The sequence below is a fragment of the Monodelphis domestica genome, chromosome 1 (genome assembly GCF_027887165.1).
Source record: "Monodelphis domestica isolate mMonDom1 chromosome 1, mMonDom1.pri, whole genome shotgun sequence".
Lineage (NCBI taxonomy): Eukaryota > Metazoa > Chordata > Mammalia > Didelphimorphia > Didelphidae > Monodelphis > Monodelphis domestica.
In genome coordinates this window covers 318,398,285-318,425,893 of record NC_077227.1, presented here as the reverse complement: position 1 = coordinate 318,425,893, position 27,609 = coordinate 318,398,285, and the positions used below count along the sequence as shown (strand labels likewise).

General features: G+C 37.0%; 1 protein-coding gene and 1 pseudogene across 16 annotated transcripts in view; one reads left to right on the top strand and one right to left on the bottom strand.

The window, feature by feature from the left end:
• Positions 1–27,609, bottom strand: part of PPP1R13B (protein phosphatase 1 regulatory subunit 13B) — a 163,880-nt gene that overhangs the window by 113,751 nt on the left and 22,520 nt on the right. For 15 of the 16 annotated variants that reach the window (XM_056811185.1, XM_007473485.3, XM_056811194.1 and 12 more), the window contains exon 2: positions 1,733–1,880. In XM_056811185.1, coding sequence (XP_056667163.1) covers positions 1,733–1,880 — 148 coding nt within the window. Of the gene's footprint in view, positions 1–1,732; positions 1,881–27,609 lie in introns of those variants that run through there. The other variant, XM_056811196.1, reaches the window with a different exon arrangement.
• Positions 15,714–16,838, top strand: LOC100016734 (ADP/ATP translocase 3-like; annotated as a pseudogene).

Genomic DNA, 27,609 nt, shown 5'->3' with positions numbered 1-27,609 from the left:
GGGTTTAAAAAAGAAGAAAGGGAAAAAAAATGCTAAACCACATTTTATACTTGATCTTGGAAATAAGAAGCCATTGGAGCTTACTAAATGAGAAGTTGTTATTCACTCTTTTCATTCATGAACAATTCTTCATGATTCTACTTGGAGTTTTCTTGGCAAAGAAACTGGAGTAGTTTGCCATTTCCTTCTCAAGCTCATTTAACAGACAAGGAACTGAGGCAGACAAGGTTAAGTGACTTACTCAAGGTCACACAACTGGTAAATGTCTGTGATTTGATTCATTAAGAAGAATCTTCCTGACTTCAGACCAGGCACTCTATCCACACTGTACCATCTAACTGCCCCAAAGTGTGTGTGTGTGTGGGGGGGGGGGGGGGGGGGAGATATCGCTGAGGTGGAACAAGGTTAGAGTTGCACTTTAAGAAGATCAAGTTGGCAACTGGGTGAAGAAAGACTTGGAAGCAGAAAGACCAATCAGAAGACAAAATACTTCAAGTATGAGATAGTGAGGGCCTGCACTAGAATGTTAACACTGTCAAAAGGAGAGGTGGGGCATATGTAAGAGATGCTACAAAGGTAAAATCAACATGCACCTTGGCAACAGATTAGATTGAGGGGAAAGGGGACAAGTGATAAGAAGTGAAGAGTAGAGAATGATACCAAGAGTGGGTACTCTAGGTGACAGGAAAGATAATGGTACCTTCAATAATAATAAGTTAGGAAGAGGGGAGGACAGAGAGATTGGATCTGCTGAATTTAAGATGTGCATCAGGCATCCAGTTGAAGGCATCCAACAAGTAGACTGGAGATCAGCAGAAAGCTTAGGACTAGATAAGTATATTTCAGCATCATCAATTTATAGACCATAATTGAATCCATAGAAGTTGACAAAATTATCAAAAGGAACAGCATAGAAGAAGGCAGCCAAGAAAGAGTCTTAGGGGAAAACCCACATTTAACAGGACAGTTTTCAAAGAAAGAAATCGAAGACTATTTCAAATTACTAATATGGAAATGCTAATTTTAAGACAACTCAAAGATTTCATTTCACACTCATGAAACTGGCAAAATTAATAATAAGGAAAATGACAAATGTTGGATAGACTAGGGGAAAAGAGATACTGGTATACTGTCGATAGAGCTATGTCCATAAATTATGGAATGCAATTTGGAAATATGCCTAAAAAGTTGTGACTCTGTGCCCTAACCTAGCAATATAACTACTAAGTCTATATCCCAAAGAAATCAAAGCAGCAGGAAAAGAATATATATGTACACAAATGTCTGTAGCAGCCCTTTTTGTGGTATAAAGAATTGCAAAGAATGCCCATAATTTGAGGAATAGCTGAAGAAAATGAAGAAAAGAGGCAGTATCAGAGAAACCTAGAAAAGAACTGTTTGAACAGATAAAAAGTAAAGCAAGCAGAACCAGGAAAACAATTGTAACAACAAAACCACAAAAATAAACAATTCTGAAAAACTTAAGAACTATGATCAATGGAGTACCCAACCATGATTCAAGATGAAATGTTGAAGAATGCTACACGGATATGAATCAAGTACTATATATATATGATCAACTACTACACAGAATTCTGCATATGATCACAGTGGTAATCTATTTTGTTTGGCTGTGCTTATTTGTTAAGATGATTCTTCCCCCCCGCCGTTAATAGAAAAAAAATACATTTTTAAAATTTTTCTTCAAATAATTTTAGAATATCCTACATACCATTTCCCCTCCAAACTTCTGCCAAATGACAGCTCCCTTCTCCAGGTTCTTTGCAAAATTCCACAACATCTCGACATGTTGTTTCAGGTGTGATCGGAACTTCTGTTAAAATCTGTTCATTGTTGCTCAGGAACACTGTTAATATCATCTGTAAGAAGAAATGTTCAATTAAAATCACTATTTTTCAATAGGACCTAGGAAATCCACAAGAAGTAACTTTGGAGAATATTCATAATTAGTTAAAAAGAAACCTCTAAGAATAATTTAAATCAAACAATAAACATTAAGTACCTACAATGTGTCTTTCCCTAATAAGATCAAAATGTCTTCCATTTCCCAACTGATAAATGATCAAAAGATATGAACAAAGGAAGAAATCCAAATATGAAAAAATCCTCCATTTCTCACTATCAGAGAAATGACCATTAAAGCAACTCTGTGTTTCTGCCTCACATCCATCACATTGGCAAAAATAAGAAACAAGGAAAATAACTACTACTGGAGAAGATGCAGGAAAAATTAGCATAAGTCATATACTGTTAATTCAGCAATTCTGGAAAGCAATTTGGAACTATGCCCAAAAGCCACGAACTGTGCATACTCTTTGACCCAGCAACACCAAAACTAGGCCTATTTACTCCCCAAAGATCAAGGAAATGGAAAAAGATCATTATGGGCAAAAATATAGTAGCTCTTTCTGGTGGAGCAAATAAATGAAGAACTTATGGAATATGAAGATAATGGACTTGCCCGATAAATTAAGACATGGGACGGTTTCTGAGAAAACTGAGGAGACCTACAATGAGATATGCAGAGTGAAATAAATATAAGCAGAACAACTCATAGCATCTTAACATTATAAGGAAAAACAACTTTAAAAGAGAACACTGACAATGTAAAATCTATGATTCTGGATACTAGGACACTGACAAGCTAGAACAGGTATAAGACTAGAAACATAAGGACATTTGAAAATATGCCATTCAAGGCTGAGATGAAGGATCTATAAAAGACATCTGATCTAGAGAAGAGAAGAAAAAATAGTGATGAGATAGAAGTCTTTGAATATGTAAAGAACTGCCAAGTGGAAGAAAAGATACAGTAGATAGACATAGGACAGCAGATTTTGACCCAAAAAAAAAAGAGGGTTCAAAAATGAACTGCCAAAAGGGGATCAGGAGGCAAAGAAGAAAATAGATTTCTGTCTCTGATGAAAGTACTCATGCAGGAGCTAGATAACTACTTTTGAGAGTAAATTATAAACAGAACCCATGCAGCCTATATGACCTATGAGAGATCTTTTAACTCTGCAATTTAATAATACTATAGATGTAACTAGTCATATAATTCTAAGCCCATGTAGCTAAAACCACAAAAATAGGTAATTTAAATCCAAAGGGGAGCAGAGTCTGTCAGGAGTTTCTGTTTTAAGATTAAAAAGCTGCTTGGAGATGTAAAGATTAAATAGATTTTCAAGGGAAAAGGGAAACTGCTAACAAGTCAGGCCAAAGAATATCAACTTAAATACTCAGGAGTGACCAGAATAATTACTTAAGAAAATTATCCAATAAGATCAGGAGTGAAACAAGGATGCCCATTATCACCTGTATTATCTGACATTGTACTAGAAACACTAGCAGTAGCAATTAGAGAAGAAAAAGAAATTGAAGGCATTAAAATAGGCAAGGAGGAGACCCAAGTTATCACTCTTTGCTGATGACATGATGTTCTACTTAAAGAATCCTAGAGATTCAACCAAAAAGCTAATTGAAATAATCAACAATTTTAGCAAAGTTGCAGGATACAAAATAAACCCACATTTCTATATATTTCCAACACAGCTCAGCATCAAGAACTAGAAAGAGAAATCCCATTCAAAATCACCTTAGACAAAATAAAATACTGAGGAATCTATCTCCCAAGACAAACACAGGAACTATATGAACACAACTACAAAACATTCTCCACACAACTAAAACTAGACTTGAGCAATTGGAAAAACATTAACTGTTCATGGGTAGGACAAGCCAATATAATAAAAATGACCATCCTTCCCAAACTTATTTATCTATTTAGTGCCATACCCATTGAACTTTGAAAAAAAAATTTTACTGATTTAGAAAAAACCATAACTAAGCTCATTTGGAAGAACAAAGGATCAAGGATATCCAGGGAAATCATGAAAAAAAAAATACAAAGGAAGGAGGCCTTGCAATCCCAGATCTCAGACTATATTATAAAACAGCAGTCATCAAAACAATTTGGTACTGGCTAAGAGTCAGAAAGGAGGATCAGTGGAATACACTCGGGGTAAGTGACCTCAGCAAGACAGTATATGACAAACCCAAATACCCCAGCTTTGGGGACAAAAATCCACTACTTCATAAAAACTGCTGGGAAAATTGGAAGACAGTGTGGGAAAGATTAGGTTTAGATCAACACCTCACACCCTACACCAAGATAAATTCAAAATGGGTGAATGACTTGAACATAAAGAAGGAAAGTATAAATAAATTAGGCGAACACAGAATAGTATAATGTCAGACCTTTGGGAAGGGAAAGATTTTAAAACCAAGCAAGACTTAGAAAGAGTCACAAAATGCAAAATAAATAATTTGGACTACATCAAATTAAAAAGTTTTTGTACAAACAAAACCAATGTAACCAAAATCAGAAAGGAAGCAACAAATTAGGAAACAATCCTCATAAAAACCTCAGACAAAGGTTTAATTACTGAAATTTACAAAGAGCTAAATCAATTGTACAAAAAAATCAAGCCATTCTCCAATTGATAAATGGGCAAGGGACATGAATAAAGAAATCAAAACTATTAATAGGCACATGAGAACGTGTTCTCAATCTCTTATAATCAGAGAGATGCAAATTAAAACAACTCTCCGAGGTATCACCTCACATCTAGCAAATTGGCTAACATGACAGCAAAGGAAAGTAATAAATGCTGGAGGGGATGTGGCAAAGTAGGGACACTAATCCACTGCTGGTGGGGTTGTGAACTGGAACTGATCCAACCAATTCTGGAGAGCAACTATGCCCAAAGGGTGCTAAAAAACTGCCTGCCCTTTGATCCAGCCATAGCACTGCTGGATTTGTACCCCAAAGAGATAATAAGGGAAAAGACTTGTACAAGAATATTCATAGCAGCACTCTTTGTGGTGGCCAAAAATTGGAAAATGAGGGGATGCCCTTCAATTGGAAAATGGCTGAACAAATTGTGGTATATGTTGGTGATGGAATACTATTGTGCTAAAAGGAATAATAAAGTGGAGGAATTCCATGGAGACTAGAACAACCTCCAGGAAGTGATACAGAGTGAAAGGAGCAGAACCAGGAAAACATTGTACACAGAGACTGACACACTGTGGTACAATCGAACGTAATGGACTTCTCCATTAGTGTCAACGCAATGTCCCTGAACAATCTCAGGGAGATCTAGGAGAAAAAACACTATCCACAAGCAGAGGACAAACTGTGGAAATAAAAACACTGAGGAAAAGCAACTGCTTGAATACAGGGGTTGAGGGGATATCAAAACTCTAATGCAAATACCAACAACATGGAAATGGGTTCGAATCAAGAACACTTGTGATACCCAGTGGAATCGTGCAACGGCTATGTGATGGGGAGGGGCGGGGGGAGGGAGGGGAGAAAATGATCTTTGTCTCCAATGAATAATGCTCGGAAATGACCAAATAATGTTAAGAAAAGAAGGGCAGGGGCAGGGGCAGGGGCAGGGGCAGGGGCAGGGGCAGGGGCAGGGGCAGGGGCAGGGGCAGGGGCAGGGGCAGGGGCAGGGGCAGGGGCAGGGGCAGGGGCAGGGGCAGGGGCGGGAAGGGAAGGGAAGGGAAGGGAAGGGAAGGGAAGGGAAGGGAAGGGAAGGGAAGGGAAGGGAAGGGAAGGGAAGGGAAGGGAAGGGAAGGGAAGGGAAGGGAAGGGAAGGGAAGGGAAGGGAAGGGAAGGAAAGGAAAGGAAAGGAAAGGAAAGGATCCATTCTCCTTCTGTACTTTCTGAATCCCAATTATATGAATTTAAGAGATTTTAGGAGTGGTTGTATTTATTAAAGTTTTATGTATCTAATAGTTTAAAAAGTGAGTTGACCATTTTCTATTTTGCTGTTTAAAAAAAATCACACAACTAACTTTCCCTTTGATCTGAATATTGTCCTCAAATTAAAGTTTTGTAGGTCAGTGGTGTTGAGGAAAATTGATTCCATTGATGTTTTAGAAACTTACATTGAAGCAAAAAGACAAGATTTAAAAAAGTAAGACTAAGCAAACAAGTCAATTAGAAGTTGACTTATTTTTCTTCCTTTACCAAAAAGATCATTCTCAAATATTACATGTGTAATTTGCTTGGCCCTACATTTAAGGAGTTTGAATCTATAAGATAAAGTTAGAAAACAAATTTAGCTCAACGTATTCAATTTCCATATTGTTGAAGGGCTAACCTTCAAGTTTATCCAGTTTTTATTCATTCAAAAATATTTTGAGAATGACAGCAGCTAGATAGGACTTTAGGAGACCTGAATTCACATGTAGCCTCAGACACTGACTAGCTTTGTGACCCTGGGAAAGTCATAGTCTCACTTTACCTTATCCACTCAAGAAGGAAATGGCAAACCACTCCAGGATCTTTGCCAAGAAAACCCCACAGAAAATATGGTCCATTAAATCACAAAGAATCTGACATAACTGAACAGCAACCAAAACACTCTGTATCCCCCTAAAATGTAATCTCCTGGGGCAGTTAAGTAACATCATAGATAGACAACCAGGCCTGGAGTCAGGAGGACCTGAATTCAAATATAGCCTCAGACACTTCCTGGACCCTGGACAAGTCACTTAACCCCAACTGCCTCGTTCTTACCACTCTTCTATCTTAAGATACTTGGTATAAATTCTGAGGTTGAAAGTAAGGGTTCTTCTGGAAAGACCTCCAGGAATTGATGCAGAGCAAAGGGAGCAGAATCAGAACATTGTACACAGAGACTGATACATTATGGCACAATAAAATGCAATATACTTTTCTATTAGCAGCAATGCAATGATCCAGGACAATCCAGAGGAACTTATGAAAAAGAACACTACCCACATTCATAGAAAGAACTGTGGGAACAGAAATACAGAAGAAAAACAGATGATCCATCACATGGTTCAATGAGGACATGATTGGGGTTTTGATGTTAAAAGATCACTCTACTGAAAATATGAGTAACATGGAAATGGATTTTGAACAATGATACAACCCAGTGCAATTGCTTGTCAGCTCCAGGAGGAAGAGAGATGGGAAAAATCATGAATCATGTAACCATGGAAAAATATTCTAAGTATTTTTTTAAGTAATGGCTTTTTTTTAAAAATATGAGCTACAAAAAGGCAAAGGATAAAAAAAAATCATATATGGAACCTCACCAAATAGTCTCTGGCTACCATCACTTTCCCCTCTACTTCAAAATAAAATGCAATTATGAAAAGATTTGAGATTAGGCACCATGGTAGGTTCTAGGGAAAGAAAAGACAAATTGATAAATAGATTATAACTTCAAATAGAGAATCCTGCAGAGGATCACACATTTACACAGATAAATATAAGATAAAATGAAGGAGATAATATAACTAGTTCAGAAAAGGCATCCTACAGAGTTGGCACCTGGAATTTGCCTTAAAATATACTAAAGAGGGGGCAGCTGGGTAGCTCAGTGGATTGAGAGCTAGCCCTAGAGACGGGAGGTCCTAGGTTCAAATCTGGCCTCAGACACTTTCCAGCTGTGTGACCTGGGCAAGTCACTTGACCCCCATTGCGTAGCCCTTACCACTCTTCTGCCTTGGAGCCAATGCACAGTATTGACTCTAAGACGGAAGGAAAGGGTTTAAAAAAAAAAATATATATATATACACTAAAGAATTGATTCTAGGAGGCAGCAGTACTCAATGGATTGAGAACCAAGCCTAGAGATGTTCAAATTTGACCACAGATCATTCCTTAAACCCCACTGCCTAGCCCTTACCACCCTTCTGCCTTGGAATTAATACACAGTATTATTTCTAAAACATTAGGTATGGGTTTAAAAAAAATAAATAACTGATTATAAGAGGTATGGAAAGAAAGCATTGCAGATATATGACAGCTTGTGCAGAGAAAGGCACAGGGGTCAAAGATGGCCTCTGCATTCAGACAACAGCAAGTAGTCCAGGAAATTGACTTCGACTGTTTAGTAGAGAATGAATAAAAAACAGAAAGGAGAAAGACATAATATGGGACTATTCCAAAAGTCCACGAAAGATGAAGGTCTGAACTAAGGAGACAGCTATGTGAATAGAGATGTGACAGCATTCCAATATATTGTGGAAGTAGAAATGACAAGCTTTGACAACTGATTTGATATGGGAATCTGGAAGAGAGAGGTGTTGAAAGGATGGGGTTCACAGTTAAGAGATTATTTGAATAGAGATGACAACTGAATTTATGAGCACTAATGAATTACAAAGAGTGGGTATACAGCTTTTGGGACAAAAATCCACTATTTGACAAAAATTGCTGGGAAAATTGGAAAACAGTATGGGAGAGATAAGGTTTAGATCAACATCTCACATCCTATTATACCAAGATAAACTCAGAATGGGTGAATGACTTGAACATAAAGAAGGAAACAATAAATAAATTAGGTGAACACAGAATAGTATACTTGTCAGATCTTTGGGAAGGGTAAGATTTTAAGACCAACCAAGAGTCAGAAAAAATTACAAAATGCAAAATAAATAAATTTGATTAAATTAAATTAAAAAGGGTTTAAACAAACAAAACCAATGCAACCAAAATTAGAAGGGAAGCAACAAATTGGGAAACAATCTTTATAACAAAAACCTCTGACAAAGATGTAATCACTCAAATTTATAAGGAACTAAATCAATTGTACAAAAAAATCAAGCCATTCCCTAGTTGATAAATGGGCAAGGGACATGAATAGGCAATTTTCAGATAAAGAAATCAAAACTATTAATAAGCATATAAAAAGTGTTCTACATCTCTTATAATCAGAGAGATACAAATCAAAACAACTCTGAGGTATCACCTCACACCTAGCAGATTGGCTAACATGACAGCAAAGAAAAGTAATGAATGCTGGAGGGGGTGTGACAAAGCTGGGACATTAATGCATTGCTGGTGGAGTTGTGAACTGATCCAACCATTCTGGAAGGCAATTTGGAACTATTATTTTAGCCCAAAGGGTGCTAAAAGACTGCCTGCCCTTTGATCCAGTCATAGCACTGCTGGGTTTGTACCCCAAAGAGATAATAAGGAAAAAGACTTGTACAAAAATATTCATAGCTGCGCTTTTTGTGGTGGCCAAAAATTGGAAAATGAGGGGATGCCCTTCAATTGGGGAATGGCTGAACAAATTGTGGTATATGTTGGTGATGTAATACTATTGTGATGAAAGGAATAATGAACTGGAGCAATTCCATGTGAACTGGAACAACCTCCAGTAATTGATTCAGAGTGAAAAGAGCAGAACCAGGAGACTGTGGCACAATAGAATATAATAGACTTCTCTACTAGCAGAAATGCAATGATCCAGAAGAATTCAGAGGGGCATGAGAAAGAATGTAATCCACATCCAGAGAAAGAACTGTAGGAAAAGAAACAGGGGGGAAAAAAACAACTGCTTGATCACATGGTTCAATGGGGATATGACCCTAGTGCAAATATTAATAATAAGGAAATGGGTCTTGATCAACTGTCAAACCCAGTGGAATTGCACACCAGATATGGGAGAGGAGTGAGGAAGGGGAGGGAAAACATGATTCTTGTAACCAGGGAAAATTATTCTAAATCATCTAATTGAATAAAATAAAAAATAAAATAAATAAAACAAAGAGTGGGTTTTCTTCCGTCTTAGGAAGGTAAGGGTTTAAAAAAAAAAATTGGAGGCAGCTGGGTAGCTCAGTGGATTGAGAGCCAGGCCTAGAGATGGGAGGTCCTAGGTTCAAATTTGGCCTCAGACACTTCCCAGCTGAAGAAAAGAGGCCCCAGGACAAAACCTTGGGAGGAAACCACACTGAGAAAGAGCAAGCTGAAATGTAGGAGGAAAACAAAGGGGCAGCAAGGCCATGAGGTCTGAAGAGTAACAGTAACTAAGAGTGATCAACAATGTCAAAAACTGAAGCGAAGTCAAGAAGGATGAAAACTATTGGGGTGGGGGAATCCCATCAGATTAGAGATTAGCAGAGTTTGTCCCAGAAGAAAGGAATAAGAAAATGTAATCCCTACGCAAAAGTAGGAGATTATGGATACAGAACACTGAATGCATATATACAGTCAATGGGTTAGTTCTGCTTAATTCCCTTTTTCCCTCTTTGTATTCATCATTGTATTCATCATAAGACAATACTAGGTAGAGAAGATGGTGGCAAGATATATACAGGAAAAGTCATGTAAAAACATCCCCCCCCCTTTTTTTTATTTTAAGAGAAAGAATTCATTTATAATTTTAGAGGGAATCGGTGATGGGATTTGGAAGCTGACTGCACTGAGATGGGAAATTGAGGCAATGAGCATAAACTGCTTTTCCTATTTGACTTTGAAAGCAGGGAAAAGGCATAGTGCAATAGCAAGTCTATTCCTTCTTCAACCAGGGGGAAAAAAAAACAAAAACGGAAGATCTATAAAGCCTATGTGGCTTCTCAACAAAACTTTCATCAAACTGTGATATTTTTACAGGTAGGGAAACCTAACCTCTACTAGGAAGTAGAAAGTTTAGAAGCATTTCCACAATACCGAAGAACTGTTGGGGGTTTTTCCAACCAAAACAGAGCAGCCTCTGTCTCAGCATTCACTTGATCTGTCACCTGACAGCCATGCTATTGTGTACAAGTAAACCAACAAGATATTATGTGAAGAAAAACCTTCATATTGTGTGACAGTTTATGCAAGTTAGTTTGTATCATCTTAGTTCAACTTTGAGGCAATTCAGCAAAAACAACAAAACTAGTCTTTTTAAAATCACTAAAGACCGGCTTCTTTCCCAAAATCCTAGTAAATACTCAATTAAGTATGGCATTGAATAACACAGCTTCTCTTCATAAACACAGTACAATACAAGTTTAGTTTTTGTTTTTTTTTAAATCAGAATCTAACACATATTTAATAGTATTTTTCAGGTACAAAGAGTACAAAAAGTTCATTTTTTTAACATTCATTTTTAAAAACTGAGTTCCCTCCAACCACTCCTCCATCCTTGAGAAGGCAAGCAATGTGATGTTACACATGTGGTGCCATGCAAAACATTTTCCTATTAGCTATATTGAAGAAGGGGAAAATCTTTTCCATACATGGCACCTTCACATAAACTCCATGTACTAGGGCATAAAAATCTTACAACTAAATACAGAAAAGCAAAAATATTAAATGCACTCTTTTCAGACCACAATACAATAAAAACTATATTTAATAAGGGGCTGTGGAAACACCAATTTAAAAACTGTTTTGCAACCAATTTTGAAGTGACATTTCCTTAAAAACTTTCTTTCTTATTTATTATATGGTTAATTTGTCTAGCTCCAAGAGGGAAAAGTTGAAGTCCCTCACTAGTATAGTTTTCTTATCTATTTCCCCTCTCTATGTAGTCCTTCTAACTGTCCTAATGATCAAGTTCTTGGGAATTACATGTATCATCTTCCCATAAAGGAATGTAAACAGATCAGTCTCATTAAGTCCCTTTTAAATTTCTCTTTCATGTTTATCTTTTTATGTTTCTCCTAAGTCTTGAATATAAAGTAATATTTTCTATTTATCTCAATTTTTTTTCCATTGGGAATGCTTAACAGCTCTTTAATTCATTAAGTTCCATTTTTCCCATGAAGTTATATTCAGTTTTGCTGGGTAGGTTCTTCTTGGTTGCCTTTCAGAGTATCAAATTCCAAACCCTCTGCTCCTTTAACATGGTACCTGTTAAATCTTATGTGACCCTGACTGTGGCTCCATGATATTTGAATGGTTTCTTTCTAGCTACCTGATAGTTTCTCTTTGACCAAAGAGCTCTGGAATTTGACTGTAATATTCCTGGGAATTTTCATTTGGGGATCTTTCTGGAGGTGATTGACAGATTCTTTCAATTTCTATTTTGTCCTTTGGTTCTACTATATTGTAGCAATATATTCCTTTATAATTTCTTGACATATGATGTCTAGGCTCTTTCTTTAATCATGGCTTTCTGACAATCCAATAACTCTTAAATTACCTCTCTATTTTCCAGATCAGTTTTTCCAATGAGATACTTCACATTTTCTTCCATTTTTTCACTCTTTTGATGTGTTTTGGTTCTTCTTTTTTTTGAGAGCCGGAAGGCCCTTTATTTTTATTTAATTAGATAATTTAGAATATTTTTCATGGTTCCTATTCTTTCCCACCCCTCCTCCTACACCTCTCCCGTAGCTGACAAGCAATTCCACTGGGTTTTACATGTATCATTGCTTAAGACCTATTTCTATATTATTGATATTTGCACTAGGGTGATCATTTAGAGTCTACATCTCCAATCATATCCCCATCGACCCTATTTTATTGTTTCTTGATATCTCATGGAGTCATTAGTTTCCATCTGTTCAATTCTAACTTTTAAGAAATTATTTTCTTCAGTAAATGTTTAAGTTTTAAGTTTTATACCTTTTTTGTCATTTGACCAATTCTGTTATTTAAGGTCTTGATTTTTTCAGTATTTTGTAGCTCTTTTACCAAGCTGTCAATGTTTCCTTTCATAATTTTCTTGCATCATATTTCCTTTTCCCCTATAACTGTAAAGATTAAAATTAATATACAATAACTAAATATTCTATTTTATAAAGTTTTATTAATAATAACTAAAGTGAAAGAACTGCCTGAATTCATCCTGGTCACAGGTCAAAAAGAGAGGGAGGAACATGGGAGAAACATACATCCACCTGAATACCAATAATGTGATCTCACCTGTAAAAAAATAGACTCGAATACAGGACTACAATCCCCATGAGCCCTTGCTCCACTTCCCCAGAATGCCTTGTAATCTCACCTGGGCCGAGATGGAGAAGGTATTTAAGCTGATTCAAAGGCTTTTGAGGGTCTCTTGTCTCTTGGCTCTTGGACTTCCGTTTGGAGCAGATGTAGCTTTTTTTTCATAATGTAGGTGAGGTTGTGTCTAGGCCTCTCTATGGCCTGGACACGTGTCTCTTATCCTGTATTTTCTTTAATCCTTAAATCTTCAATAAACCTCTAAAAAATATAATACTCCTTGCAGAGAGAAACTAATTTCTACCTGCCTCAGTCTCCCTGTATTTCCCTAAATTTTCATCTTTACACACCAATGTGGAGATGCAGAAGAGATTATAGGGAATTTGGGGAAATACTAAGGACTTCTGGGTAATGAGGTCAAAGGTTCAAAATCTCCATTTATACACAACTCTTAAAAAAAATTTTAACTCTTCCAGGATTTCTTGTTGAGCTTTTGTCCAATTCACTTTTTTTCCCCCTTTGAGGCTTTCCTTGTAGCTGTTTTGACATAGTTTCCTTGTGAGTTTGTTTCTTGATCTTCCCTGTCACCATAATAAATTTTTGTGGTTAAGATCCTTTCTTGAGGTTTGCTTATTTTTTTCCAGCCTATTTTCTTACTTTGAATTTTATGTTAAAGTTGAGTTCTGTTCCCAAGGAGAGAGGTGTAGGCATTGTCCCAAGCTTTAGAAGGCCTTTTCAAGCTGCTATTACCAAAGCTAATTTACAGGCTAGTATAGTACATTTTTTGTTCAGATTATTAAGACAAGACTGGCAATTAAGTTGATGACTAGAAAGGTCATAAAAAGACAAATTACCTTCATTTAAACTCCAGCAAATAAATATTTTTAAAGGATTCCAGAAAGGTTCAATGATAAATAAAACTAAAAACACAAACCCTTCCATCTAGTATGAAAAAAAGACTAGCTGAAGTTATCAGGAGTTACACCAAAGAAGCCAACTAAAGCTCTCATAAAATTTTAAGTCAGCAGAAGTGGAGAGAAAAACCACATCAGGGAAGCCAATAAATTCAGGTGAGCATAAAAGCCTACAGAGGCAAAAAGAGGCACCAAAACAGGGAATACAAAGGAGCACTACTAATGGGAACTTGAAGCCAGATCTCAGCCCTTGTGCTGAGGTAACCTTAGTACATTACAGTACAGAAGCAGTACCTACCTATTACTACACAGGATGACAGGATCAGGCCATGCACTCCTTTGGAATAACAACAAAAGCTGGAGTACAACGTAGGGCCAACTTAGAACTTGAACTTGGGATGGGGTAAGGGAATTAAGGGAAAAGTAGTAGGTTTGAAAACATGACTTTCAACCACCCATTAGGCTTGATGGGGCCCCAAAGTAGGAGATGTAATCAACTCCCAAGCAAGAATTTTGCAAGGCTGACATAAGTCCTGATCCCCTCAATGAACCACTTGGAGACAGAAATCTAAACCAAGATTTAAGATAGATGAAGAAACCCAATACCAAATACCCCATCCAAATACTTTACTAATTCAAGCACTTTACTAATGCTGCTGTTATTAAGACTAAAGAATAGAGGACTAAACAAAACATAATCAACTCATCCAAGAAGACCTGAGGAGAGTGGCCAAAGCACAAAATCCCAATCCAAGAATTAAGTCTAAAAACCAATAAGCAAAACATCAATACAATGAAGAAATCCGAAAAAGAGATAAACCTGGAAAAGTAACCACAAAAAATGAGTATAAGCAAAGCCTCAGAGGGGGAAAAAATGGCTTGGCCATAAGGACTACAAGAGAAAAGATAAAGTCAGAATAAAAGCAGAGTTTGGTAGAAAGAAGTGGAAAGGAAGGAGACAGACAGGGTCAGAGAAATATGATAGATCATTTATTATGCTATCAAGCTATCCTTAAGCAAACAAGACAATCCCAACTCTCACAGAATTTACATTCTAAAGGGAAAAGACAAGATAAAAGAAGTTGTGAGGTAACAGAATGGAAATAAGGCTACTGGTGAGGAAGCAGAGAAATATGGAGAATGAGCCAAGTCAGAAATGAAGGGAAACCAAAGAGGTAATAAGGAAAAAAGCTCGTACAAAAATATTTATAACTACGTTCTTTGTGGTGGCAAAAAACTGGAAAATGAAGGGGTATCCATCTATTATGGAATAGCTGAACAAATTGTGCTATCTGATGGTGATGGAATATTATTGTGCTTAAAGGTATAATGAATTGGAGGAATTCCATGGGAACACCTCCAGGAATTGATGCAGAGCAAAAGGAGCAGAACCAGGAGAACATTGTACACAGAGAATGATACATTATGGCACAATTGAATGTAATAGACTTCTCTACTAGCAGCAATGCAATGAATGACCCAGGACAATTCAGAGGAACTTGTGAGAAAGAACACTATCCACATCCAGAGAAAGAACTGTGGGAACAAAAACACAGAAGAAAAACATATCATCAATCACGTGGTTTGATGGGGATGTGATTAGGGTTGATGTTAAAACATCACTCTATTGCAAATATGAATAACAAGGAAATAGGTTTTGAACAATGATACATGTAAAACCTAGTGGAATTGCTTGTCAGCTCCAGGAGGAGGGAAGGAAGGGGGAGGAAAATCATGAATCATGTAACTACAGAAAAATATTCTAAATTAAAAAAAAAAACTTTTAAAGAAATGAAGAGAACCAGTCTGGGCTCCTCATTAAAAGGCAGTACAAGTTAGGTATTCATCAATCAGGAGAACTGGCCTCAAAAAGAAAACCTCTCCAGGCTGAGAAAGATGTCAGTGAAAAGCTCAAGTTCAAAGAAGTTGGGAATACTTTAGAACAGAGCATAGAAAAGCTTGCCCAAATAGTGAACTATTTGAAAAATAAGGGTTCATACAGCAAAGTGTTCCCCAGCTTTCAGCCCTCTTTCACCGGCTTTCTGTTTCCAATTCCACCACCTATCCCCTCTGTAACGATGACGGAACAGGCCATCTCCTTTGCCAAGGACGTTTTTGGCCGGTGGCATCGCCGCTGCTATTTCCAAGACCGCAGTGGCCCCCATCGAGAGAGTCAAGCTACTATTGCAGGTGCAGCATGCAAGTAAACAAATTGCTGCAGATAAGCAGTACAAAGGCATTATGGACTATATAGTCCGAATTCCAAAGGAACAAGGAATGCTTTCCTTCTGGCGGGGTAACTTAGCAAATGTCATCAGATATTTCCCCACCCAGGCCCTTAACTTCGCCTTTAAGGATAAGTATAAGCAGGTGTTTTTGGGAGGAGTGGACAAGCACACACAATTTTGGAGGTATTTTGCTGGCAATCTTGCCTCTGGTGGTGCAGCTGGAGCCACTTCTCTCTGCTTTGTCTACCCATTGGATTTTGCGAGAACCCGGTTGGCAGCTGATGTTGGGAAATCTGGCACTGAGAGAGAATTCAAAGGCCTGGGAGACCGCCTTGTGAAAATCACCAAGTCTGATGGAATTAGGGGCTTATATCAAGGTTTCAATGTCTCAGTGCAGGGTATTATTATCTATAGAGCAGCCTACTTTGGAATCTATGATATAGCAAAAGGTATGCTTCCAGATCCTAAGAACACCCATATTGTGATAAGTTGGATGATTGCACAAAGAGTGACTGCTGTAGCAGGTGTGGTTTCCTATCCCTTTGATACAGTAATGCGGCGAATGATGATGCAGTCTGGGCTCAAAGGAGCTGATATCATGTACACTGGGGCAATTGACTGCTGGAGGAAGATTGCTAAAGATGAGGGTGGCAAAGCTTTCTTCAAGGGTGCCTGGTCCAACGTTTAGAGGCATGGGTGGAGCTTTTGTACTTGTCCTGTATGATGAATTGAAGAAAGTAACCTAAGTACATCCTACCTAAAAATGGAAACAGTGAATATAGATCATGTAGAATACTTAACCATACTTAGCATTTTGGACCACTGACCTTCAAGAAATTCCTGTTGTCTTTTTATCCAGGCCAGATCATGTTTGTAGAGAAGCCAGGAAAAGCTCTTAGAAAAAGGGACTCATTTATTGTGATCCATTATTCACACAATGGAACTGATGATGATTCAGTATATTGATTCTATTGGTTATGGGGGAAATAACTGTTACTGTGGGTCCAAGGAGGCAGATCAACTTAGACCATGCTATTTTGTAGGACCATAAATTTGTGTTTAAGTAATTTATTTAAAGAAAAAAAAATCATGTCTCCCATTTGTACTTAAGCACTATATATATATATATATATATATATATATATACTATTTTGCACAGCTGACTATTTGGCAGTTATGATCTGTGTTGGGCATTCTGCTGTAAAACAATTAATACACAGAACACTCTAAAAAAAAATAAGAGGATACAAAGAATTCACTGACTCTAGAATGCAACATTACATATTAAACAAAAATAGAAAGAAATGTAAGGCATTAATAATAAAAACCAACTAACCTGGAAAATAGGTTAAGGATAATCTTATAATCATAAGATTATCTGATATTTTAAGATATCAAAAGAAAATAGTCCCAAACTATTAGAACTGGAGGACAAGGGGGCAGCTGGGTGGCTCAGTGGATTGAGAGTCAGGCCTAGAGACGGGAGGTCCCAGGTTCAAATCTGACCTCAGACACTTCCAAGTTGTATGACCCTGGGCAAGGCACTTGACCCCCATTGCCTAGCCCTTACCACTCTTCTGCCTTGGAGCCAATAATACACAGTATTGGCTCCAAGACAGAAGGTAAAGGTTAAAAAAAAAAGAACTGGAGGACAAAATAAAACTCTAAAATCTACCAATCATCTTCTGAAAATAAAAGTCCCAAGAATGTGATAGCTAAAATCTAGAATTTCCATATCAAAGAAAAATACTCTGAAAATCCAAAAAGAAGCAGTTTAAGTACTTATGACCCAGTCAAGTTCACATATAACCTGGTAGTTTGTACTATTGGAATGAAAGAAGACTTTATAATACAATATTCCAAAAGTCAAAAGATAAATGCTTACAATTAAGAATAATTGTGTGGTGAATGCCATTAGTGGGAAGGGATGCTCTTTAAATGGAATAAAGGACTTTCAAGTATTTCTGAAGGAACTTTGAAAAGTAAACCCTGAAGAGTCCAGAGAAATATACAAAAGTTAACTTATCTAACAACTAGAAAGAATTGTTGGACAACATAGTGCTAATATTCTAATAAGGGAGGGGGGAAATTATAAGTGTTACCTCAGAACCTCGGGGACTTCTAAAAGTATCGAGGGAGTATAAATTTTTAAAAGCGGTTCTGTAAGTGGAATAGCGCTTGTTCTGAGGCCATGAAGAAGGGAAAGAGAATAGAATGTTCAGTATAGAAAGAAAGGAGTAGTATCTGCTAAACTAAGAAGAATGTACAAATATGGTGAAGGAATAGAGTGGGCCTTAGATGAACCTTGTTCTTATAAAAAGAAGATGGAAAATTCATACACACAGTTTGGTGTAAAAAAGCAACAGAGAAATAAATAGGAATTGGTGGGGTTAATTGAGGGTAAAGGGTAGGATAATACTAGGAAGAAAACAGTTGCAAGTCAAGCAAAATTCCCTAATCCTGAGGGGAGATTAAAAGGGAAGAAATTAAAAGAATGAGTCAATTAGGGAATGACTGAACAAACTGAGATATATGAATGTAATGATATATTATTGCACTATAAAAAATTGCAAAAGAAACAAATGTTGGATAGGATGAATTGATGTAAAATGAGTAACCAGAACAAGAGTTATAACTTATACAATATAACAACACTGTGAAGACAATTTTGAAAGATCTTGGAACTAATCAATATAATGGCCAATCATGTCTCCAGAGTCACTGATGAAACATCATACCCATCACCTGAGAGAAACGAAAAATTCAAGGTATAAGAGACATACATTTTTGGACAAAGCCACTATGCTTATTGATTTTTAAGGGTTTGGTTGTTTTATTTCTTTTGAATTTTTAGTGAGTAAGGAAATTTAAGGTTAGAAAAGGAGTTGAAAATATTAATCCAAAAAAAGGAGCACTGACATTTTTTTAATGAACAAAAGAGGACAGAAATTCAAAAGGAAGCAGAGACAAGCAGGATAGTTGTTTTTTTTTTTTAATTTAGAATATTTTTCCAAAGTTAACATGATTCATGATCCCTCCCCCCTCCCAAAGCCAACAAGTAGTTCCACTGGGTTATAAATGTATCATTGTTCAAAACCTATTTCCCTGTTTTTCATATTTGCAGCTGTGATCTTTTAACCTCAAAACCCTAATATAATATCCCCATCGAAGTATGTAATTGATCTTATGTTCTGCATTTCTGTTCCCACAGTTCTTTCTCTGGATGTAGATAGTGTTCTTTCTCAAAAGTTCCTCTGGTTTGTCCTTGATCATTGCATTGCTTCTAGTAGAGAAGTCTATTACATTCGACTGTGCCATAATGTAACAGTCTCTGTGTACAATGTTTTCCTAATTCAAGCAGAATAGTTTGATTGTAATGTGTAGAATTTATTTTATACTTTTAAAAATATGAAACTATTAACTTGGAAATAACACAGAACTACCAAAGTAGTCAGAAAAACCACTCTTTAATCAGGAATAGGGATAGGTTCAATATTTCAGTTGCCACACAGCCCAGTCAGTGCTAGGGCCGGTACCCTAGGAACTCTGGAAACTATCCCTTCAGGAGAAGGCACCCTGCTAAATGCCAGCTCCAATGCCAACTACGCCCTGGGAGAAAACACTATGCTAAGTACTGACTCCCCTGGGGAGAGCCAACAGTTCTAAATTGACAACTCCCCAAAGAGGGATGAAACTTGGGGGTCCTTATACCCTCTGAAGAACTAGGTAAGGAATTGCCTGCATACACAAACCACAAACAGGCTGTTTAAAGTTCCTTAGCCAGCCCCAGGGGTATCAACCAGCAGTCAGCTATAACAAATCAAAGGCAAGTATCAAACTCAGGAGCTGCATCTCCAGTTTTAGGTCTTTAGTTCAAAATAAGTGTGCCTAGCACTAGGGTTTCTCAAAGGGCAGGGGCAAACTGAGGCATCCAAATTTCATGTCAACAAAACAGAGATTGATTCTTTCACATAGCAATGTTTTTTGGGGTAAGTTCAATACAATTTTAAAGTAAATCAAAGGGTTGAAGAGGAAGAAAAAATGAACTTTAAAAGTCAGCATGAGTTCACCCTGAAGAGGTCACACCAGTAACTTTAGTTTCCTTTCCTGACAGTTACTAAACAGATCATATGGGGAATTTCATAGAACAAAACTTCAGCAAGGCATTTAACAGTTTTCTCATGATTTTGCTATAAGAATATAAAGTGTGGCAGGGGGCCATTAAGGCCTGCTTTTGCACAGCTAGCAACCCAAGAATGGATTTTATATTTTAAAATAAAACTTTATTTTTAAATTTCAAAATATAAAAATCATTCTGAGCTCATGAACTGTATAAAAACAGGTGGTATTTGGTCCCAGCAAGTCAATTTATTGACCCTTGAGAGAGATAGTTAAGTGGAAACAGAGCTGGGTACAAGCCCAAAGTGTAGTCATAAATGAATTGTTAACCTGAATACCTTGGATGAAGGCATAGATAATGTACTAACTAAATGTGGACAGGAATGAAGCTGAGAATAGCCTACAAATTGGAGTGTATTAGAATTAGGATTCCAAAGATCTTAAAAGGCTAATAATGGGCTGAATCTATAAGATTATGTTTTAACAAATAAACATAAAGCTTTACAATGTTGGAGGTATATTGTAAAGTACTAAAATCTGATATTTGACATTCATGAAATATCTTACTAAAATCAGGCTTTGCTATAATTGTAGTTTTTTTCGTTTATTCATCTAGAAAATGGCAGTAACAATTATACTAACTTCAATTTCAAAAGTTTAATGAGAGGTAAAGCACTTTACAAACCTTAAAGCATCATATGAATAAATGTGAATTAAGTCAACAAGCATTTATTAAGCACTAAACAAAAACAGCTAGCATTTCTATAGCTCTTCAAAGTATGTAAAGTGCTTTATAGATATTATCTCATTTCATGCTCACAAGCACTATAAGAGGAAAGTGCTATTATTATTATGCTCATTTTACAGAAGAGGACAATGAAACAAATAGTGGTTAAGTGACTTGTCCAGAGTCACATAACTAATCTAAGGATGCACATGTACTACATGTTATTACTGAATGGTTGCCTCTCAAAGCTAAAGATTAAATATGTATTCTCTACATTCTCACACAGCTACCACTCTGGTATAATACTTATCACCTAATAACCTGACTATTGCAATAAAGGAAAAGGGATTAGGTATGTATTAAGGAGTAACTCTTTAGCACTAGACTGAACACTTTACAAATTTGGCTATCTCTTACACATTGCAGGCATTAGGGGTGCAGCATCCTTGTGACGTGGAAAATCCGCATAAAATATTTTGGCCTTCCTCTTGTACCAGAAGTCTGAATTTTTTTAAAAGATGTTTACAGTATCTTATTGTAAAATTATATATAACAGTACATACATTTTACGTACTTGAGTTACTAAATTTTTTAAGACATCTCTAGCCTTTGTGTGTCATCTGCTGGCATTCACATTCTTTTTGCAAATTGAACTTTTTATTTAACTTTAAAAAAGAAATTGCGTATATTTATGGTATTGAAAGATGAAATACTGATATTTTACAATACTATACATATATTTTATGCATTTCTGAGTTTCTAAACTTTTTTGTGTATCGTCTATTGGCCATCACACGTCAACAGCAGCTTCTGCAAAAATCCCAATGTGGAAAGATACCTGTATTATTTCATTTGATCCTTAAAACAACCCTGCAAAAAGGGCATTATTATCATCCCCAGTTACAGGGGTAGAAATGAAAGCAAAAGTTAACTTACTTGCTCAATATCACATAGCTCGGAATACTATTGTGCTAAAAGGAATAATAAAGTGGAAGAATTCCATGGAGACTGGAACAACCTCCAGGAAGTGATGCAGAGCGAAAGGAGCAGAACCAGGAAAACATTGTACACAGAGACTGATACACTGTGGTTCAATCAAACGTAATGGACTTCTTCTCCATTAATGGCTTTACAATGTCCCTGAACAATCTGCAGGGATCTAGGAGAAAAAAAAAACTATCCTCAAGCAGAGGACAAACTGTGGGAGTAAAAACACAGGAGGAAAAGCAACTGTTTGACTACAGGGGTTGAGGGGACATGATTGAGGAGAGACACTAAATGAACACTCTAATGCAAATACCAACAACACGGAAATGGGTTCAGAGCAAGGACACATGTGATACCCAGTGGAATGGCGAGTTGGCTAGGGGAAGGGTGGTGGGAGGAGGGGGGGAGGAAAAGAAAATGATCTATGTTTCCAATGAATAATGGATGAAAATGACCAAATAAAATAATGTTTTTAAAAAAATCAATATCACATAGCTAGTATCTCCAGCTAGATTTTAAACTCAGATCTTCTGAATGCTAGGTCCACTGTTTTAACTACTGAACCACCTAACTGCCTCTACTAGCCTGCTGATTTGTTGATCTCTTCCAAGTCTTTCCCATTCAAGTCCATGTTCTCCATTATGTTACCAAAGTAACCATTCTGAAATACAAAGCTAATGTTACTTTCTTATTCAATAAAATATGGTGTCTTCCTACTACCCCAAGATGAAATAGAAAATGTTCTGACTTATTAGGCTCTTCAAAATCTAACTTTTATACCTCTCCATTCTTCTTACACATTCCTTATGTTTATATACTCTACAATCTAGCTACACTAGACTTCTTGCTGATCCTCTAATAATATATCCTTCCATCTTCTGACTTAGTACCTTTTCTCTCCCAAGCCTGGAACTTTCTTCCTCCTTATTTCCAATTGAGCTCACAATCCATCTTCTGCAAGAGGCCTTTCCTTGTTCCCCCAACTGTTAATATTTTCCCTCTGAGATTACTTTCTATTTACATTTTAGATTCTATTTATAAATTCTATTTACATTTATTTACATATTTCTTGAAAATTAGAATGTGAGCTCCTTGACAACAAAGGCTGGCAGGTACTAAGCCTTTAATAAATGCATGTTGACTGACCAGTTATTTGTTTTATTTTTATTTTTCAGGTATTTTTTTAAACCCTTACCTATTCAGAAACATTTCTAGGTAACAGTTCCAAAGTAGAAGAGCAGATAAGGCTAGGCAGTTGAAGTTAATGGACTTATGCAGGGTCACACAGCTAGGAAGTTTCTGAGCTTAGATTTGAACCCAGGACTTTCCATTTCCGGGTCCTTGTGACCAGTTGTTTATTGACTGCCCATCACCAGACCATCAGTGTCACTTACACAAGGATTACACTTGGTAAATGACTCCTAAGGTTACAGAAAGATATTCCAGCTTTTTTGCTAATTGCTGATAACAATCACCTTCAGCATAGAGTACCAAAAGAAACTGTAGGGGTCTTCAAATCCAACCCCTTCATTCTACAAATGAGAAACAAAGATCCAAGGATGTCAATTAATTTGCCCATAGTCCTACAGATAAGTAGTAGAGCTAGGGTTTGACCTAAGGTATTCTTTTTCAAATACAACCTTCTTTCTCCTGCACCCCATCACCACCTCTAAACGCAGAATCCTATAAGACAAAAATATATGCAAACATTTATATATTTTGAGTTAAACTGTCTGAAAGCTTTTAGCAAATGTAAAATATTTCCCAAGGCACAAATATACTCAAAAATCTTTGGTAGCTTCCTACTGCTTCAAAGAGAAAATAAAAGCTTCCCCAACTGACATGTGAGGCCCTCCAAAATAGGGTTTCAAGATACCTTTCAACTTTATTATTTTCCTTCATGTAGTTCATGTTACATCCACTATTAGCTCCTTCCTCCAAACATTCTCACAGATCATCTGTCTAACATTCCTAAAATGTGCTTCTTCCTCACCTCTACCTCTCAGAATTCTTATTTCCCTTCAAGGTTTTGGCTCAGGTGCCACCTTCTCTTTCCACATTTCCATGTTGTTAGTACTCCTCAAACTACCTCATATTTATTTCCCTATTTACAAAGTACATATACATGCATAAGGTGACGAGATTCAGAAGAAGCCCCCTCCCTCCCATTTTGGGTGGATTGTTTCTTGAAGATTTACTAGAGAATACTTACAATAGGTGTACAAGATAGAGGTGTGGGTAGGTTCTAGCCTACACAATTGAGGGGAGGAGTACCTTTTGTAATGACTCATAAATCTCATCAGCTTTATTCTAGCTGTCTTTGTATTTCATGTTTTGCACACAAATCATGTAAAAGGTGTTCAAAAAAAGTTGGATGAATGGTAGAGCTTTTTTTTTCTGGCTTTAACTTCAATGATATGGGGAATTCTCTGGTATAAAAACTATAAGTGCTCGTTGACATCATTACTAATACTAGCCTTGAAAAGCTGCTTGGAGGGGCAGCCAGGTGACTCAGTGGATACAGAGAAAAGTCTAAAGAAGGGACATCCTAAATTCACATCTAGCCTCAGACACTTCTTAGTTGTGTGATCCTGGGCAAGTCACTTATCCCCAAATGCCTAGTCCTTACCACTCTTCTGCCTTAGAACCTTTAGTTCTAAGCCAGAAGGTAAGGGATTTTTTTAAAATAAGAAAAAATTGCCTAGAAATAAGGGTCAGCAAACTGCAGCTGGCTCCTGTTTTGGTATGGTTCATAAGCCAACAATAGTTTTTATATCATTAAATGGCTGGGGGGGGGGGGGGGGTGTCAAAAAAGAACAATATTTTATGGCATGAAAATTACATGAAATTTAAATTTCAGTGTCAAGCAGTTTTACTGGAACATAGTCATGCTCATCACTTGTGAGATTTAAAATGGTTGAGGTCTTAAACTGTAGTGATTAAAATAGTGATAGATATAAATTGTGATAGATATAAGAGAGGGTGAGTAAATTTGACCGCAGAAATATGTTTCACTACAGTGTCTTGGGTTTTAAAATCAAATATAAGGTGGTCGCTAGGGAAATATTCCCAATTATTCAAATACCCAAGTCAATTGGGTTTTATAGAGATTTTAATTAACAATACAATGAGTAATCAAAGAAAGAGAGAGAGAGTAAGAAAGGAATAAGTATGAAGGGCCTCAAGCCAATATGGCCTAGACCTGAGTCTTAAAAGAGAAATCAGTCAGTTTTTTTAACACTCGCCACAAGGTCTGACTAAACAAGGATACTAGTGACACCAGGCCAGCGTCCTTCCTCAAAGAGTCTTCCAGCCAGAGATTGTTTCAAAGGTCCTCTCTCAAGAGCCTCCAGAGCTCCTACCCCAGAGGGACAGGGCCCCTCAGAGGAGCTCCTCAAGGAGCTCTCCTTCAGAATGAGAGTCAGAAATCGAGATCCCTGAATGAGATCCAAGCTCTTATTTTTAAGGGCAAAATTTCCTCTGTCACCTCCCCTAAGTCCTTACATCTACCAATCACTGTAGATGTTTCTAAAGGATCGCCCATTTTGAATTCACAGCTGAGTAGTTTTAATCTCTTTAGTAAGTCAGAAAAAAAATGCTGCTGTGTCGACAAATTTCATTAGAAAAAACCTCTGAATAAGTTATCACCCTTTTAGGTTTAAGTAGTTTACAAGTTGCCCCACCTTTATAGGTACTTAGTATCCCATTGTATCAATTCTAAAACAGTCATGATTCAAAGAACTTCCTGTCCCTTCCATAAGCATGGATCAAAGTACTTTCATTGTTTAGCAAGCAGTTTTAAGTAGGGTGGAGCAGGGACACTCCCATAGCTAGGAGCCCCCACACTCAAGTAGAGTTCTCACCATCTGCTAGGGAATTTTTTTAAGTAGAAGATTCCCCAATGGGGGAAACCCCTAACATTCATAAGTCTGAGAAATTTTGAGGTTTACACACTTACATTTTGTCTAATACTTCCCTGGGGCTAATCATAGCAGATATAAGATTGTATATAGCATTCTTGTCTTTTCATGCCATTGTTCTTCATTGCACACAAACCCCAATGATGCAGTTATAACTCTCACTATATGTACTGCTGCATGATACATTTTTTATATCACTAGTGCCTACCTGTGAGGTTGCACTATGCCAGTGATGGAGAACCTTTTAAAGATCAAGTGCCCAAACTGCAACTCTCATGCCACATGAGCTACCCCCTCATCCCAGAGAGGTGAGGAAGGAAATGCCCCCATTGGGCTACTGGGCAGAGAGGCAGGTCACGTGAGAAATGTCCTTAGGCATGCCTGGAGAGGGAGAAGAGAGCAGTCCATAGGTTCACCAACATGGCACTATACAGTGGATTATTCTGTTACCGAATTAGATTGCAAAGCATTGTTTATTATGTAATGACATTCTAACCACACTAAAAGAGCACAATATATGTTGGCATTATCAGATTAAGTCTTTATCACAATATTCTCAACTCACAGAAACATGGTCATCAGAAAAATTTGAAAATTTAAAATGGAATCACACCATAGTAGAACTTTTTTTTAAACCCTTACCTCCCATCCTCCAATCAATACTGTGTATTGGTTCCAAGGCAGAAGTGGTAAAATGGAGACTAAGTGACTTACAGGTCATACAGCTAGGAAGTATCTGAGGCTACATTTGAACCCAGGATCTCTTGTCTCTAGGCCTGGTTCTCAATCCATTGAATCACCTAGCTACCGTCTCATAGCAGAATTTTTTGACAAAGGTAAAAAATGAAAATGGGTTATAGCCAAACTAAGTTTCTAATGCGCATATCTCTTAGCCAAACAAGAAAAGCTCAGTGAATCTGTGAATTAATTAAATTGCATTTGATGGCAGCAACTTTAGAAATGTGTCCAAATAAATTCAACTTAATACCATTAGTTTTTTGCCTCATAATCATGTGCTTTTGGATTAATTATCAGTATCTGGCAGTACCTATTTGTGTGAAAAGCCATTTTCAATGATGAAAAATGCAAAATCCCATTATTGATCAGCATTAGTAGGTGAATATTTGCAATCAATTTTGATGATAGGAAATTCGAACTTTGAACCCTCACTTAAGGCAAACATGATCCCACTCTGCCAAAAATGCTCCCTCAAAAAATCATTCCCACTAGGGGCAGCTGGATGGCTCAGTGGATTGAGAGTCAGGCCTAGAGACAATAAGTCTTAGGTTCAAATTTGGTCTCAGATACTTCCCAGTTGTGTGACCCTGGACAAGCCACTTAACCCCCATTGCCTAGCCCTTACCACTCTTCTGCCTTCGAGCCAACTGACTCTTAAGACAGAAAGTAAGGGTTTATTAAAAAAAAAAATCATTCTCACTAATAGACCTGCATTAGATTTTTAAAATTCAATTATTATGTTTTTTTATTTCATCAATAAAAAATTCATGGAAATTTTTTTCTCTCCTTATAGAAGTACCTACATTATATCCTCAATTTTTCCTCTTAGCCCATGAAGCCTAAATATTTACCACCTGGCCCTTCACTGAAAAAGTCTGCCATTCCCTGGCCTAGAGCAGTGAGAAGTTAAGTGATTTGCCCAAGGTCACAAGATGAGTCAGAGGCTGTACTGACCCGGAGGTAGGCTCTGTATCTGCTTTTCATGAAAGCAGCAAGCATTTAATATGCCACCTTAAGGTTTGCAAAATGCTTTGAATGTTACCTCGCTAATCCTCACTAAATGGAGGAACTATAAAGAGTACTCTCAATACTCTCAACACAATCATTTTCAAATTTGGAGATTATACATACATATTTTCTATGTCTCATACCTCAATTGTATGATCAGGTGGGAGTTCAACAGAGCTATTTCAAATTAACTGCTTCTTTTAAGAAACCTTATAGGACTCAGGGTTCTTAA